This window comes from Phyllostomus hastatus, unplaced genomic scaffold (genome assembly GCF_019186645.2).
Source record: "Phyllostomus hastatus isolate PE091 unplaced genomic scaffold, TTU_PhHast_1.1 phas_scaffold_78, whole genome shotgun sequence".
Classification (NCBI taxonomy): domain Eukaryota; kingdom Metazoa; phylum Chordata; class Mammalia; order Chiroptera; family Phyllostomidae; genus Phyllostomus; species Phyllostomus hastatus.
Window position 1 is genome coordinate 52728158 of NW_025334041.1, and position 17574 is coordinate 52745731.

The 17574-nt window shown below is 41.0% G+C and overlaps 1 protein-coding gene across 1 annotated transcript in view; it reads left to right on the top strand.

Moving 5' to 3' along the window:
* POU6F2 (POU class 6 homeobox 2) overlaps window positions 1–17574 on the top strand; it is a 551204-nt gene that overhangs the window by 505264 nt on the left and 28366 nt on the right. Inside the window, exon 7 of the mRNA XM_045828318.1 lies at window positions 12837–13043. Within this exon, the coding sequence (XP_045684274.1) occupies window positions 12837–13043 (207 nt within the window). The remainder of the gene's footprint in view (window positions 1–12836; window positions 13044–17574) is intronic.

Here is a 17574-nt window from a genome sequence, read left to right on the forward strand (position 1 = left end):
AGGATTGATTTCCTGGACACTGTTCCCCACATATCAGTCACTCTAGAATAAGCCATGTAAATATTAATGATGGCTCCTTACTAATTCTCATCTCAGTGTAATGTAATCTTGTATAAATTTAATTTGATTTTTTGATTATACACCGGATCAAAACTTTTATTCTGTCAATGTTTCCTAGCACTTGAATGAGAACTGAAATAAAAAAGAAAGTAGAAAATCTTACAATTATAGCCAAATATGTAAGAACAGATATTATGATGCACCTTAAAAGTAAAAATGATAAAAAAAGAAACCCTTGCCTCCAGAATGTAGAGTATGCCAGAATCAGCTGTAGTATTATGGAGGTAGAAACTCTTAATAGTTTAGAACATGGGTGCAGCTGCTAACTTCATTTTGCCAAGGCATTTGAGAAAGATTCAGGTCCAGTAAGAAAGAGCATTGTATCAATTGAGTTGACTTTTCCCTGGTAGACCTGTCAGTTCCTGAGAAGTAGAGTTTTTTCCACGATGTCTGCAGCTCATGGACTGCATAACTAGAGTTCAGGTTGTATGCTCCATAAACATCATTCCTTCAAAACACCTTTGGAACTGACATTGCAACCAAAAAGTCAGGTTCACCTGCTTTCTACAATAACAACCAAACTTGTGAAACAAGTGCTGGTGCAAAAGGAAAGGTTTATTCAGGTGCCCTGATCTAGAATAATGATGAAGGTCCATCTCAAGGACCAGCCCCTATCCTGCTAAACACCAGAGGTTCTTATAGGGATAGGAAGTGATAGAGAGTGGAGGGCTTATTTTTTTCTATCCAATTATCTTGCTATCTTTTGGCACACTTCAGTCCTATTCATTCGTCTTTCTGGCTTTTGGTGTGCTCAGTATAAGAATGTCCCTCTGCACCATCTTGGCCAAAGTGGAGACTCCCCATGTTCCCTGTCTACCAGTATCAGGGTCAGTGGGGAGGGGTAGGAGGCTACATGACCTGCCATCAGGAAGCCTGGAGATGCCACAGCCCTCAGCCCACCTTTCAGTTGGACACAGCACTTACACATTTTGGGGAGCTGGTTGGAGTCAGCAGGCCACCCCTGGATCCCTACTTCGACTGATGGCTGCCTATGGTAACATCATTCATTCTGTCTTACATCATTAAGATCTAGTAGGATCCTTTAACCCTGCCTCATCATTTGTAACTGGAAAACAAAGGCATACACATTAGATTTCTTCTTTCTCAACAATTAAACAAATGACAGACTGTTGGCAATAGTGAGTTTAGGAGTTTGGAGTAGTCTTGTGTTCAATTAAAGACAAGAGGGGAAATGGAGACCCATAAAAGCACATCTTTATTGTACCTTATAAATATTACTGATGAGAATAATCTTTCTAACATAATTGCCAAATGATTATGCCAAAATTCCTCCCAACTCTTTTCTTATGTGTTGTCACTGTGCTCTCCTGGGGTGGGCCTTCCATGTTAGAATTTTCAGGTTTTCAAAAACTTCAGAAGAACTTTAGCAACTAAGGCATTTGAATAGGATCTATATGTAAGTCAGCTGAAACTTCAACAATCAGTGTTATAAATAGCAGAAACTACCACTCAGAAATAAACTGAATTCACAGTTTATGGGAAAATGTATGTTCTGCTCGCAATTTTAAACTCTCTACCTCTGGTAACTTGTTAATTTCCCTCCTCTCTTTTCTTCCATGTTCCCTTCTTGCTTTCTTTTCTCCTCTACTTTTCAAGTGTTCTTAGTTAATGAAGTCCTGACAGTATAACCCATGGCATCTCCTTTTTTTAGCGTTATTGACCTTAATAAAAGTAATGGCAGTCCTTATCTTTAGCTAATTTCAAAATTGTGGATAGCAATAGCTAGGTAATTCTCACTAATATTCATGAATAAGTCATGTATATTATTTAATTTATATAAACTACTTAATTATAGACCAAAAATGTTCAAGTTAAATTTAAAAATAAGACAGTACATCACTCTCACACTTGACACCCTCACACATGCAATGGTAAGATAGCCTAGAGGGGTTGGAAGATTAGTAGAGAATTACAAGCTTGAATTTCTTTGTCTAGTAATTTATGATTATCAAACCCCTTCCCATATGAGTGGGGAAAGCAAACAGAACTAGCATTTGGGCATATAATCATCAAAGCTACACACTGTCCCTTTCAACCTTTTGGGCCTTCCCCTCCCCCTTGATAAAAGCTGGGTATTTTTCCTATGACTGTTCTTAGGCACTCTTAAGGACTACAATCTTCTATGGTCACTCTAAATTACAATTAAGATGCCCAGTTTTCTGACAATAATGAAAACTTAACCTAACAAACTTCCTACCATCACCACAACAGCCCCAGCTGAGCCTTCCTCTTGCTGCTTGCTACTATGGGAAAGGGTTGCCAGGTCTCACTTTCTTTCCCATTGGAATGATTGTCCTTTTGTCAGTTTGTTAAAACTATTTCTGACAGGTCAGGTTGAAGTGGGGAGAGGACAGATGGGGCAAAAGAATGGTCTCACTTTATTGAACTTTCATAAGATGGTTTCTGCTCTCTGGGCCAGCAGATGACTCAAGCCAACTTCTTTAAGCATTTCATGAGGTCTTCTGAGGCCCAGTTGGGACTTTCCAATAGCACACTGCTGTGGTAATGTGTTTTCTTTCAGATGCTTGCTCCATTCTCAGGGTGTGGTTTCTCCAGGTCCATTCTCAAGGCTCTCTCTGTGATACTGCCACAGTCCTCATTCCTCTGGAGGTTCTTTGGGACAGGATTTTACATGGATCAGACTCATGACATGAAGTCCAGGGAAAGACCACATATCCTTGCCCTCTATCAGTGGGAGTGTAGCTGGTGCCAATACAGTGCTGCTGCTCTCTCCTTCTTTCTTCTCTTCCATTTCTTCTTCTTTCTCTTCTACTCTTTCCTCCTTTCCTTGCCTTTTTTTATCTCCTTCCTTCTCAGCTCAAAAGCTACAGCTTCTCACCTGTAAATTTCTCAGGGGGAGTGTATCCCAAATTTTAGGGAACAATATTAATTCAACCACTTCCATTAACCATGAGGAAAGGAAAAAGTCTCCCATGCCCCATCCCTGAGGGTGAGGAGGCCACACAATTTCCAAACTGTGAGGGTTGAGTTCTGGACTTTCTGATTGGGTTTTAGAAACTACCAACATGAAGGTCTCATTGCTCTTTTGTACTGTGGCACCTATCAAATCTCAGTGCCTTAGCATTCTATTACAAGAAAAGGAAGGGTTCATTATTTTCTGTGGTAAACTACTGTTTTCTCTTCTTTGTAGTAAACAATTTTCATGGTGAAATTATAACATTTTGAAAAATTCAAGAGGTCTTTTACAATTTAGTGTAAAAATCCAGAAATTACCACAAAAGCATGTAAGCAAAATGAAGTTATGAACAAACATTTATTAAACATTTACTTGTATTTTGATTCTTAAAGCAGGGTGTTGAATGTTTTGCATACATTATCTTATTTAGTCCTCACAACAACCTTATGAAGGGGGCATTATTATTCCCACTTTATAGATGAGTAGACTGGGGTTCTAAGAAATTAAGTAATTCACCAACAATCTTCCACTAGTTAGTTAGTGGCACAGCCTAGGCTTGAACTCAGCTAGTGGGAAGCTTTTGTCTCTCTCTCCCTCTCAAGAGAGAAGGGGAGAGAGAGAGAGAGATACATATATATATATATCTATGTATAGATATATGAATACACATATCTATATAAACACACATATCTGTAATCTTAAACTGTATTGAGAATTACTTTTAATGACTTTTTAAAGCTTTTAGAGGAGAAAATTGTTTATATTTTGTTATTGATGCTTTTACAAAATCAGTGTTCATGAAAATTATCTTTCTTTTAATGCTACTGAAAGTGACATTCTGAAGATCACAACATCTGCAATTCTTCAGTTTTGTCTGTGAGTATGTTTCTAAGTTGAAACCAAATATAGAGCACCCAGCAAGGATTCTTATTCTAACTGACAGTGAAAAACACTGAGTAGGTAGGTATTCCAAGGGGTAGCATACCTATCAATATCCATGATATAAGTATGACAATGTAAACCTTATTAAGTTCTTCCTCACAGTTGCTCATTAAGGAAATGGGTGTCATTCACTTCTTTCAGGATGGTCTAAGTTAATTTGTCTCATATCCTGGGCTTTTCAACTATGTCACTTTCAGGCACACTGTCATCCCTTACATCCATACCCATGCCAGACAGTGTAAATCATCATGGCACTGTTTCTTCCTGAATCCCAGAACTCCAGAGCCTGAGAAAGTTATAGCCAACTGATTGATGTTGCCTGCAACATTACATCTATTTGTCCTTAGTTGAGTGTCTTCCTCTAATTGAACTCCTTGATCTGCTCATCTTCATGCTTTTACTATTCTCTAATTCAGACCCTCTGCTAGAGAACCATCTCAGCATTCACACTTCTTTTGTTCCCCATCTTGAACAGAGCTCCATTCAAGAAGGCACTAGATTGCATCTTGCAAAAATAAATAATTGTATTGTCTTACTTTTCCTGGAATCAACATCAGAGCTGCCAAAATAACTCTGTTAATTTAACCTTAAACCTAGGAGAACAATGAGACTAAAATGCATATATTATATAAAGAAGACAAAAATCATCCCTTGGAGAAAGAAAGGAGTGGCTACAGCCAGACCAGGAAGGAAGGTTAGGTGACTGGCTGCTTTCATTCTGGTGAGCTCTCCTACCAGTTTCTTGGCTATAAAATACTATAAGCACTTTTTTCAAGAATGGACAGAGTGATGTCAGTGTTAACAAAAGCCTCCTGATCAAAAACTGCTGAGGTTACACAAATATTTGCCAAAGAATTATCTCTGCTGATGGATTGAAAGACATGAAGAAGTCATCAATTTACAACATTGGTGCACTCTTTTTTTTAAAGATATGTGCAACAAAATTATTTGTCAATTTGACATCTGTAATCTCATACTCTGTAGCAAACTTTAACAGCATGTTATAGACTATTACAACATATAGCCAATCAGACAACTTGTCTGGAGGCCCTGGACTTCTTTGATGCCACTCTCAACTGCTACTGCTGATAATGATGACACCTACATGTTAACAGTGAATAAATTCAGCACAATCTATCTTCCCTCAGTTATAGCTCATCCCTACTGAATACCTCAACTAGACTGAGGTTCATAAGGGCATTTTTAAAAATCTTCAATCAAGGATATATTTTAATTGATTTAGAGAGAGAGAGGAAAGGGGAGGGGGAAGAAAGAGAGAAAGAAGAGAGAGAGAAAGAGAGAGAGAAACATTGATCAGTTGCCTCCCAAATCCACCCCAACTAGGGACTGAACCCATAACCTTTTCTGGTATATGGGACAATGCTCCAACCATCTAAGCTACCTGGCCAGAGCATAAAGGCATTTTAAAAAACAGATTTTAGAGAAAGGAAGAGAGACAGATAGACAGAGACACAGAGAAAGAGAAAAACACATCAGTTTGTTGCTCCACTTATTTATGCACTCATTGGTTGATTCTGTCTGTGCCCTGACCACGGATTAAACCTGAAACCTTGGCATATCAGGATGACACTCTAACCAACTGAGAGCTACCTGGCCAGTGCCAGGGGCATTGTAACAATAATCTGGTGACCCAAAGGAGTAATGTGGCCCTAAATCACCAGGGTTTGTTATAATTGCAAGCTAACCTTTATGGTGGCTAAAGTTATAATTGCCACTGTATTAATAATAGTCACATTTATGTGTAAGCCACCCAAATTCTTAGAAAAACAGTAATATGTGTGCTAATGAACACTAGCAGTCATTTTAATTATTTGTTCTAGTTGCTCCTGCAACATGGATTTCTTAACTTCTCCAAGGAAACAGACAGAGGACATGAACAGCAAGAACAAAATAAGTCCCCTGTCAGAGAGGCTGGAACTCTTTTAGGTCACAAATGATCATTACAATACCAGTATGGGCCTTGGCCTGATTAAAGCATTCATCAGAGATAAATCATTACTGTTAGAGTCAGGACAAAGACATACAGGATCATTGCAAATGATGCCTTAGCTATTTGCTGTGGGATTGATGCGGCAATAACCTCACTCAAAAATTTCTAATGTTGCAACCAAGAAATAAAGTAGGCCGTGCTTTTTGAATTGAAATGGAAGTGAAAGAATCAGGCAAACCCTCTGTCAAGGATTCACTGAGGCATTGCTTCACACTTGGACAACTGCAATAGCATCCTAGTGACTAAGCTCCTTGTGCGTAGTCTCTTGCCCACTTCAATCCATTCTATCCACACTGTTTGCATTGACACCTGAAATAGCTCCATTTCAGCACTCCTCTTCGCCCCCACAAAAACCATTCATAGAAACCCCTTGGCAGATGAAATTTGACCCTTCCAGGCTGACCTTTCATTGCTCCACTTTCTCTGCCCTCATTTTCATCCATGTCTTTCTCCTCCAGGATAGAAGAATCTTGTTTGGAATGGTTTCCCTGCCTTTCCAAATCCCACCCAGCCTCCAACACACTGCTCTGCCTCCATTTCTTCTGTGAATCCTTTCCTACAAATCCCCATGTTTCTTTCTCTGAAATCACTCACCGATTCCCAAAGTTCTTTTGAGTACCCACCACATAGGTGCAGAGATTCTTATCAAATAGAACTTGCCTCTCGTTTGGTGCATAGCATTTCTGTATTGGATTGTTAGAATCTTTCCATGCTATGTGCCTGTCTTATCACCTCATCCTATGTCCCATCGCATCTCCTGGTGTCCCCCATGGCACATGACAATATGCCTTACATAGAGAATGGCCTGCAAGTACTAGGCTGCCCTGCCAGAGTCCTCAGCATCTTAACAGAGCTATAATCTGTCTTGTGAAGTTAATGCATTGAGCAGGAGTCACAGCCTAGGGGCTGCATTTGCTCAGTGACATGTCCTTAACTCTGGGAGCCAGAAACTCACACTCCAAAAGTCAGACTACAAGTGTCTCAAACACATCCTTTTTGTATCTTTGTCCTCAAGTCAGAATTTCCCTAATGTCAAAATTCCATTTTAATTTCCTGATATAGTTGAAATATGTGTAGATGAAAATACTTTCCTGGAATATGAAAAGGCCTTTAATTTAAATCACAGTTTCCACAGGTAAAATTGCCACCTTTTTAAGAATGCCAATATCCTCACACCTTGGCTGCCTCAGCTCCTCTCATTTCCTCTTTTTGATCTTTGATATCAGTCTGAGGAAGTGTTTTGAGGAAACCTGTAGAAGTGATGAGAGGAATGAGGACCATCCTTAGTGAAATAAGTACATCCGACAATTTTTAGGCAATACAATGTGCACTCATCTCTACCCTTTGTTGAATGGGATCTAGTTACAATCAGTATGTTGTAAATACAGTGGGGAATACTAGAAAATTCACCAAATGCACTGTCAAGTGTTTGACATGCTGAAATGGCAGTACCAGCTCCCCTGAAGGGCAAACAAAAATGAGAAATGCATAACTTCATAGAGGCTTCCTGACCAGCATGGCCTCTGACCCTGACCCCACAGTGAAGGAAAATTCTCCTTGTTAAAGGGTTCCTTCAGTCATGCCATTCCAGATTCCTCTGGCTCTGACACTAGTGCTGTCCTACCTTTGTTAAGTGATTCTAGGGCTTAAGAAAGAAGAGAGAAGCAGGTGGCGCCATGTTTTAGTAATATCACAGCACAATATGTGGATGCAAGTTTGCACATAAGGAAAAGGCTGGTGATTTGTTTGCATTTTTTAATATATTTTGTTGATTATGCTATTACAGTTGTCCCATTTTCCCCCTTCATTCCCCTTCCTACTGCTCACCCTCTCTCACCTACATCCCCCCCTTTAGTTCATATCCATGTGTCATAATTTCTTTAGCTTCTACATTTCTCATACTATTCTTAACCTCTCCCCATCTATTTTCTACATACCATCTATGCTACTTATTCCCTGTACATTTTCCCCCTCTCTCCTCCTCCCACTCCCCTGTTGCTAACCCTCCATGTGATCTCCATTTCTGTGGTTCTGTTCTTGTTCATTGCTTAGTTTGTTTTTGTTTTTGTTTTAGCTGTGGTTGTTCATAATTGTGAGTTTGCTGTCATTTTACTATACATGTTTTTTATCTTCTTTTTCTTAGATAAGTCCCTTTAACATTTCATAAATAAAGTCTTGGTGATGATGAACTCCTTTAACTTGACATTATCTGAGAAGCACTTTACCTGCCCTTCCATTCTAAATGAAAGCTTTTCTGGATAGAGCAATCTTGGATGTAGGTCTTTGCCTTTCATGACTTCAAATACTTCTTTCCAGCCCCTTCTTTCCTGTAAGGTTTCTTTTGAGAAATCAGCTGACAGTCTGATGGGAACCCCTTTGTAGGTTACTGTCTCCTTATCTCTTGCTGCTTCTAGGATTCTCTCCTTCATTTTTACCTTGGCCAATGAAATTATGATGTGTGTTGGTGTGTTCCTCCTTGGATCCAATTTCTTTGGGACTCTCTGAGCTTCCTGGACTTCCTGGAAGTGTATTTCCTTTGCCAGATTGAGGAAGTTCTCTTTTATTATTTGTTCAAATAACTTTTCCACTTGCTGTTCTTCCTCTTCACCTTCTGGTACCCCTATAATTTGGTTGTTGGAACGTTTCAAGATGTCCTGGAGGTTCCTAAGCTCGCCTCATTTTTTTTAATTCTTATTTCTCCATTCTTTTCTATTTGGTTGTCTCCTTCTTCCCTCTGGTCCACTCTATTGTTTTGAGTCCCAGTTTCCTTCCCATCACTATTGGTTCCCTATGCATTTTTCTTCATTTCACTTAGTGTGGCCTTCATTTTTTCATCTAATTTGTGACCAAATTCAACCAATTCTGTGAGCATCCTGATCAGCAGTGCTTTGAACTGTGCATCTAATAGGTTGGCTATCTTTTGGTCACTTAAAAGTATTGGTTCTGGCCCTGGCTGGCATAGCTCAGTGGATTGAGTGCAGGCTGCAAACCAAAGTATCGCAGGTTTGTTTCCCAGTCAGGGCACATGCCTGGGTTGCAGGCCACGGCCCTCAGCAACCGCACATCGATGTTTCTCTCTCTCTCTCTTTCTCCCTCCTTTCCCTCTCTAAAAATAAATAAATAAAATCTTTAAAAACAGCAACAACAAAAAGTATTGGTTCTGGAGCTTTCATTTGTTTTTTGGTTTGAAACTTTTGTTGTTGTTGTTTGGTCTGGTCATGCCTATTACATCATGAGGGTCAGAGCCTTAGGTGTTCTCCAGGGCAGGGCAACCCAGTGCTGGGATGTGACATTATATGTGGGGATGGGGTCCAAGAGGAAACGATGGCATTTGCTCCTCTCTCCGTCAGATTTCAGTCCCTTCTACCACTTCCCCCAAGCTAACTGGGCCTTTCTGGTGCAAATTCCCTTCTGGGCGGGCTTGTGTATGTTCTAGGACCCCGTGGGTCTCTCCAACACACTCTCCTGTGAGGCTGGGAGTCTTTCCCTGCGCCTCAACTCCCACAGGTGTTCTCAGTCAGTGTACTGAGGTTCTATTTCCTGGCGCTGGGATTCTACGTTGCGTGGTCTGTCTCACTGCCCAATTTCGCCTGGTTTATCTGCACACAAATGAGGCCCAGACAGCCAGGTGCCTTGCTCGCAGTGCCTCACTTCATAGTCACCACCTTGCTGGGTCTGCTAGCCACCTGTGCGCTCTGGATGCCCTATGTGCCCAGGATGCATTAAGCATTCAGTGCCACCACTTTTTGTACTGAACCCTCTCCACATGGCTACCCGACTCTGCCCCTCCTACCAGTCTGGATGAATGTGTGTATTTTAACTCCTTGGTTGTCTGACTTCCATACAGTTCAATTTTCTGTCAGATCTGGTTGTTATCTTGTTTTTAAATTGTTGCCGACCTTATTTTGGTTGTGTAATGAAGCACAGTGTGTCTACCTATGCCTCCATCCTAGCTGAAAGTCTATTTGCATTTTTCTTTCTTCTTGTTTCCACCCAGAAAGTAAGCAAAGCATCACATTACACAAGGACAGCATAGACTCCTGTCAATCTTCTAAAAGCAGAACACATCTCTTTGCATCACAGTGTGTTTTATAGCTGTCAGGTGCTGTGCCTTACTCTGTAGCCTTCCCCCACGCTACTTACTCACACAGCTCCTAAATGTGCTGACATCCTACCTAAAATAGAACCCACAACCTTGCAACCTAAATGAACCCAGCATTCAACACAGGACAGTCAGATGGAGTGGGGTCTCTTAGGCTTTTGACAAGGAGTAGCCAGAGTGGATGGGTCAGCCATTGGGTTTTCATAGTGTATTGCGGAAAGGGGGATTGCTCAGTTCACAGTACAAGTGTGGAGAGGGGAATGGTACAGTTTACAGTGCAAGTGTACAGACAGGGATGGTAGAGTTCATCGTGCAAATGTGGAGAGGGGATGGTGAAGTATGCAGAGCAAGTGTAGAGAGGGGGATGGTACAGTTCACAGTGCAAGGGTGGAAAGAGGAATAGTAGAGTGTGCAGTGCAGATGTGGAGAGGGGAAGTATACAGTGTGAGATCCAGAAAAGAGCCCTGCTCCCCATGTCTCTTCACATTGTTGTGAGGTCATGGAAATAGCCATTGGATACTCAGCTGCTTAATATAAAACTGCTCATTAATAAAGTACTTATGTACTCCAATCTATTGATGTGGACTTCTCCTGACCTTGCTAGCACTGATGGGACATGCTCATTGCTGATGCTGCAGGACAAGCATCACAGGCTTGATCAGTGAAACTGAGGAGCTGTAAACTCCCTAAGGGCCTACTGGCCACTCTCGCAATAATTCTTTTATCAGCGTCCATTGACAACTGCCACTGATACTTGATATTCACAAAGATCCTCCATTAGTGCTGTCCAACAGGGGCTTTCATGGTGGAAGCAAGAATGAAATGAGGGGGATGGAAGGGACAATTTTGTCAGTGAGTGGTGGTGTTTTGCAGTTCTTCTGCAGAGCAGAAATTTCACCTGGAACCCTAGAGTCTAGAAGCCATACATTTATTGAGAAACATGTTTAAAAGCCTGTTTAGGGTACAGTTGGGGTAGGAAACATAATCATTTATGTGTAAACTTAGTCCTGAAGCAGCTTATTGTTTTGAGGGGAAATGCAGACAGAATGCATGTTTTTTTAAAGCACTGGTTCCCTCCAATGTTCTCCATGTTGTGGGAGCCAGGTGATATAACAGAAAAGCAAACATTTAGGGGTCAGCCAGACCCGGACTCCAGCTCAGTTGCCACTCTATCGAGTCACAACTGAGCCACCCTTGTCTTACCTACTAAGTAGGGTCAGACTAAAGTCCACTTCTCATAACTTGTTGTTAAGAATGTGGACTGAAATGAAATCATACACATGAAATCACTTTTAATACACATGAGAAGCATTTTTAATATGTCTTGGTGGCCTCCATGCCATGCCACCACAGTGCTGCTCTGTCTGGGAGGTGGCCATAGAAGATAACCAGCAGAGCAGAACTGGTTAACCGTCCCATGGAGTGCAGAGGGCAAAGCCTCCAACCTCAAGCTCTATGACTTCCCCAGGAGAGCCTATAACATTGGAAACATAGATCAAATTTCTATTTTTTACAGATTCAATTTGTCTCTAACAATGCATGAATGTGTCTAGAGCTCACAGACACCCCGTATACTTGCTGCTCTACTCAAGCTGCTTTTCTCCTTAGCACAGTAATGGGATCCAGCCAGGCACCTCCTGTGGCTCTCTGCATGATACTGTTACTGAGCCTAGTGGCTCCTAGATGCAAAGATAACCATCTCTGCCACCTGCCAAGAAGCCCTGACCTTTAACCTTTAGACCACAGGTTGTTGTTGTTGTTGGTTTATTTTTTTTTAGAGAGAGAGGGGAAAGAAGGGAGAAAGAAAGGAAAAGAAACATCAATGTGTGAGAGAAACATTGATTGGCTGCCTCTCCCATGTTCCCACAACCTAGACATGTGCCCCAATAGGGAATTGAACCAGCAACTTCTCAGTCCACAGGCTGGCACTGCTGGGACACAAGCCATCAAGCCACACCAGCCAGGGCTAGACCTCAGTTTAAAATGCACCTTTTGATATTTTACTTCAGCAATCTGTAGTCATATCACCTCTATTTTAAGAGTTTCAAAATTTTGTTTATGAAACTCTTTCAAGCCTCAGAAAACTTAGATTTCTTGACCAATCTCATAGAGCTAATAGGTGGTCCTGCTGGGAATGTAAGACTAACTCCCTGACTCCAGAACGTGGGCTCTCAGTCATGGCCGCCTGGGTTCTGAAGCCCCAATCCTGCTAGGGTATCAGGGAGCTGACCCCTGACTTGGAGAAAGAAGCAGGATGTCGATGAAGGAAAGGAGAGAAGGAGAGAGCAGAAGGGAATTAAGACAAGGAAAGGATGTAAGGGACATCATGTTAAAGGAGCCACTGTGGACAAGGGATGTATGTGGCTCTCCAGCTGGCTGAGGGCTGTAAGTGCCAAGATGAATTTGTCCTCCATCTGATTCTGAGATGAAGCAGACACCTGTGCTGCCCTAGCAGCAATCACGTTTCTGTCATCACTACTGCTTGATTTCATTTTTAAATAAGATGTTTTCCCCTTCAGTCCATGTATGCCTATCTCTCCCTCAGACTCTCGTCACCTCCCACTTTCTTCCACATTTGAATTTCCAGATCTCCAGGTATGTTCACAGATCCTGAATGGCCTCTCAGGAAGCCTCCTACAGAGACTAGGAAAGAGTGGTCTGTAGATACAGGTGTGGACCCAGAACAGAGTCCGGCACCTCACCTCTGGGCCTATCTTTTGCAGATAATTGGGACCATTCCTCTTATGCCAAATCCGGGGCCATCGAGTCAGGCAGCGAGTGGCACTCAAGGTCTTCAAGTACAGTCAATCACCCCCCAGCTCCTGACAAATGCCCAGGGCCAGATCATCGCCACAGTCATCGGGAACCAGATCCTGCCAGTGATCAACACCCAAGGCATCACACTCTCACCCATCAAGCCTGGCCAGCAGGTAAAGGCTCCCTGTCCAGGCAGCAAGGCTACCTGGACACCTCTTCTTACAACCCTTTTTCTGTTTGTTCTCGATCAATGGAAAATAATTTTTAGATTATAAAAGATTTAATTCCACTAATCCTAATATATCAGTACTCATAAACAAACAAGCAGCTTTATTTTTTTTCTTAGTGGTTATGGGTAAGAACTAAATAGTTCTGTAGTATAAAATATGAATATATTATATTACAAATACAGATACTGGTCTAAAATAAGAATGTGTTCTTATCTGTCTATGCCATGATGCTTAATTATCAATTTAAAAAGGGGTCAAGAAAAATCCAATACCACTCATGCCTTAACTTTAATTTTTTTAAAAAAATTATTAAACACCAAAAGATCCCATCTAGGCACTGCTGAGACTGCTGCCTGCAAATTAGGAAATGCAAAATAGGAAGTTCTACCTTGTTGAATTTCATTAAAACCCTGACAATCCAGTTCATTTTTTTTCACTCAGATATCAGTACAGCACTTCCTATGTGTTATGCTAGAGGCTGGGTACACAGCATTGAAGAAGAAAAAATGAGGTCATTGACCTCAGGGAGCTTCTGGTTAACTGGTTTCTCTAATAATTTTTGAAAACCAACTGTATAGAAGACCCCTACTAAAGGAATGAAAGAGCAACACTTTCTGATTTTAAGGAGCTCATAGTTTTCTAGAGGACCCAGATACATAGCAGAGCCCCACTGTACAATAAAGCAGAAAATGTCCTATGACAAGACAAATGTGTACAAAGTTTAGTATCATCACAGGGATGGGAGTAACCAACTTGGTCTAGAGAGTTTTACATCCTCACAGAGAAAATGATTTGGTGACTAAATTTTAATGGATGAGTAAAACTTAACCATGTAAATAATGAGTTAGTAGTGGGAACAGCAGGCATAAAGACAGGGCAATATGAAGGAGGGTGGAGTGTTGAGAAAAAAAAGATATAAGTTTTATGCAATTGGAAAATAGAAGGAGGCTGAGAACAGTCTCGAAAAGGACTATGTAATCAAGCCGAGAGTCAAGGACTTTGTCTTTGCATGTTCTTGAACATGTTACATACCATCTTTGTACCCCAGTTTTCTCAGCTGTAAAATGGGGGTAACCAGTACCTACCTCACAAGACAGTTGCAAAAATTATATGAGTTAATACATATACAAAATGGTTAGAACAGTGCCTGGCACATAGTAGGCACTTATATAGCCATGATGATAGTGATGATGATACCCCACAGACCTGGTCATTTATAAGAGGTATTTAAAAGAAGAATGGCACACTCAGCTTTATTTTTCAAGAAAACAACTCTGGTAGCAGATAGAGGTTGAACTGAAGTGGTGAAACATCCATTGTGAGCCAATTTCTTGGAAAACTCCAGCAAAATACAAATAGAAATTCATGAAAGCAGACACTAGACAGTTGAAACTAAGGGTCTGGAATTGTAGTGGAGCTCAAGACAGGATCTGAGCACAAATGTTGTAGCTAAAACAACACATCCAGAGAAATCATAAGGAGAAAGGGAAGGAAGAAAGACAATGGAGTCATCCTAGGAAACATCAGCATTTAAGGAATGAAAGAAGGGAGAGAAAGAAGAAATGACTGGATAAGTAGGAGAGGAACCTAGAGCATGGTGATCTAGCATCCAAGAGTTTTAAAAAACTAGAAAGTAGACAACAGTGTCAAAGCTGCAGAGATGAAATTACATAAAGCAATGGAGAGAAATCATTTCCTCTATTTCTTTGTTGTAACATTTTAAAGCACAAGTGGCAAACACAAGGCCCACGGCCCGAACCCGGCCCTTCACCTTGTTTTATCCACCCAGCACTTTGTTTATACCCGGCGGCAGCACCAAGATCCTTGCCCTTAATTAAGGAGTAGTTATATTTATACTATTCTAAAATTACACTTTGAAGGCAACCACAGAGCTGATGTGGCCCCTGGTGAAAATGAGTTTGACACCCTTGTCTTAAAGTCTGTATTGTCTCTGCTTGAAACATTTGAAACAAGTGACTGGGTGAGTTAAGAAGAGATGGGCAATGCTAAGGCCTAGATTTACATTTGGAGGGTGCACCAAGAAAGGTGGTAAAGAGAAAGATGGAGACTAACAGTGAGTGCATGACTGACGATAAAAGTGAGATTATAGATAGGGCTTTATGAGCCATCAGAAAACTGTATAATGTAAAGGATTTAGCAAGGAAGTAACATACAAAGGAAAAAGAAATAAAGAAACACTGATACATCATTCATTGGCAACAAAGTGAAAGTGTCCTACCAGAGACCTCTGCCATTTGGCTGCAACCAATTCTTGGTGGCACTCTTTGTGGCTATGCTTCAAATATCCATTTGCTTGTTCAATAAATAAAAAAAATGTGTTAATGTAAATATTTACTGGCCACCTGCTATTTGCCAGGCACTGTAGATGGAAGTTAGGCTAGTGGACAAAACAGTATCATTAGCCCTTCCTTCATGGAGTTTTCAATCTAGTGAGGGAGATGGATATTCATCAAGACTTGCACAAATATGTACCTAAGGTCTTCAGTAAGTGCATTGAGGGAGTAGTGAGGGAATTTATGAGAGTGTCAGGCAAGGAACCCTCCTCCAGTGAGGGTATCAACACCAGGAAAAACCAAGTCAGGTCTGACTATACTTCCCAAGGATAAAGACCTGTCTTACTCCCTCTGATTCTCACTCTAAATCTAAATCACTGCCTGGGGAGACAAGATTCCTAGCCATACTATTCCTCAGCTTCATCCCAGTCCAGTGGGGCAGTCTCTGCCAAGTAAATCATTGAGAACTTATATCCCCTACCCAGCCCCCATCTCCCAGCTGGCTCATTTCTTTTGCTATTTACAAGATTGTTTTGCATTCTGACCTTCTAAATAGTTTCCCAAATAAGGCAAGATTCTCTTACATTGCTTTTTTTAAACCCTTATTCTATCTGCTCAAACTTATGTTCAAAATTATCTCTGGGGGTGGGGGGCAATGAAGACATGACCTATTTTATATAGTCCGCTAAAAACTTTCTGTCAGCGAAGCCAAACTGTAAATTGCCAGGAAAAAAGTGATGAATTAATTAGAAATCATCAACATTAATACAACACAGCTCTCACTTTCACCTTGAATTTCAAAGGATGGCATTTGGGTGACAGACTATTGCTGTTACATAAAATTACAGCTTTAGATTTGAAGTAGTACAGTTTTAATTCAGGAGAAAGACCCAATTAAGAAATTGCAAATAAGAGGCAAGTATAGTGCCACTTCTCAACTTCTTGCCCATAGTATACATCATTAATCTATTTCCACAGTCTCTCTCATGAACAAAAATGCACCTCAAAAGCTGTCTCATACCACACTTGTTGGCCCCTGGAATGAAACCTCATTACCGCTGTGACAACAGCTGGTCCTCTGCTGGTATAACAACCACCATGGTCCTTTTCAGGGTAGATTTTGAGACCTAGCAACTGGGAAGAAACAAACAGATTCGTGGGGGTGTGCTTTGCAAATCCAGCTAATGCCAATTACAACCAGCATCCCATAGAGCAGACTCTCCTCGAATGCATGTGTGTGCTGAGAGGACACATACACACAGATGAAAATAATGACATGTGAACCTTCTTCCTGAATCCCCAAGTCACAGTGGGCACTGAGCCTCATCCCTTTTGTTCAGGGAATGTGTCAGCAGTCTAACCTAGTCCCAGAAAGAACTAGGGAACCAATGGTGAACCTGGTGAGAAATATCAGGGAAATGGTGGAAACCAATGACTAATTATTGCAATTTTTTGGCATCAGCTCTGGTTGAAATATCTTAGAATATGTAGTAAATCAACAAGTTGGATGAAGTTGCAGAAAATTCACAAGTCTGAGTCCCATTTACTAAAGCTGGGATTCTGAGGATAGAGGATCATAAAATGCTCAGAGTCCAAAAGTAAAAAACTTCAGAGTAAAAAACTGTTCCTTATTTTTTCTTTAAATATTACCCATCATTCAATAGAGAAATTTCTCCATTTATTTTTTCATGTGATTTATGACAAATGCTTGATCTCACAAGAGCATAGTTCCAATAACAAAATAAGTCATAAATTACAGAAGAAATCCTTTTTTATTGTATTTCTTAAAATTATTCATTTATTTATTTTTAGACAAAGGGGAAGAGAGGCAGAGAGGGAGAGAAAGATCATTGTGTGGTTGCCTCTCACACACCCCCCACTAGGGACATGGCCCACAACCCAGGCATGTGCCCTGAATGGGAGTCAAACCAGTGACCCTTTGGTTCACAGGCCAGCACTCAATCCACTGAGCCACACCAGCCAGGGCTGTATTTTTTTTCCATTACCATTTATTACCCTTATATCATCTTCCATCCCCACTCACCCCTCCCCCACCACAATCACCACACTGTTGTTCATGTCTATGAATCCCTTTTCTTTTTTGTTTGATCTCTCTACCCCCTAACCCCCATCTCCCGAGCTGTCAGCCTGCTCTTTATCTGTGAGACTATTTTGCTTTT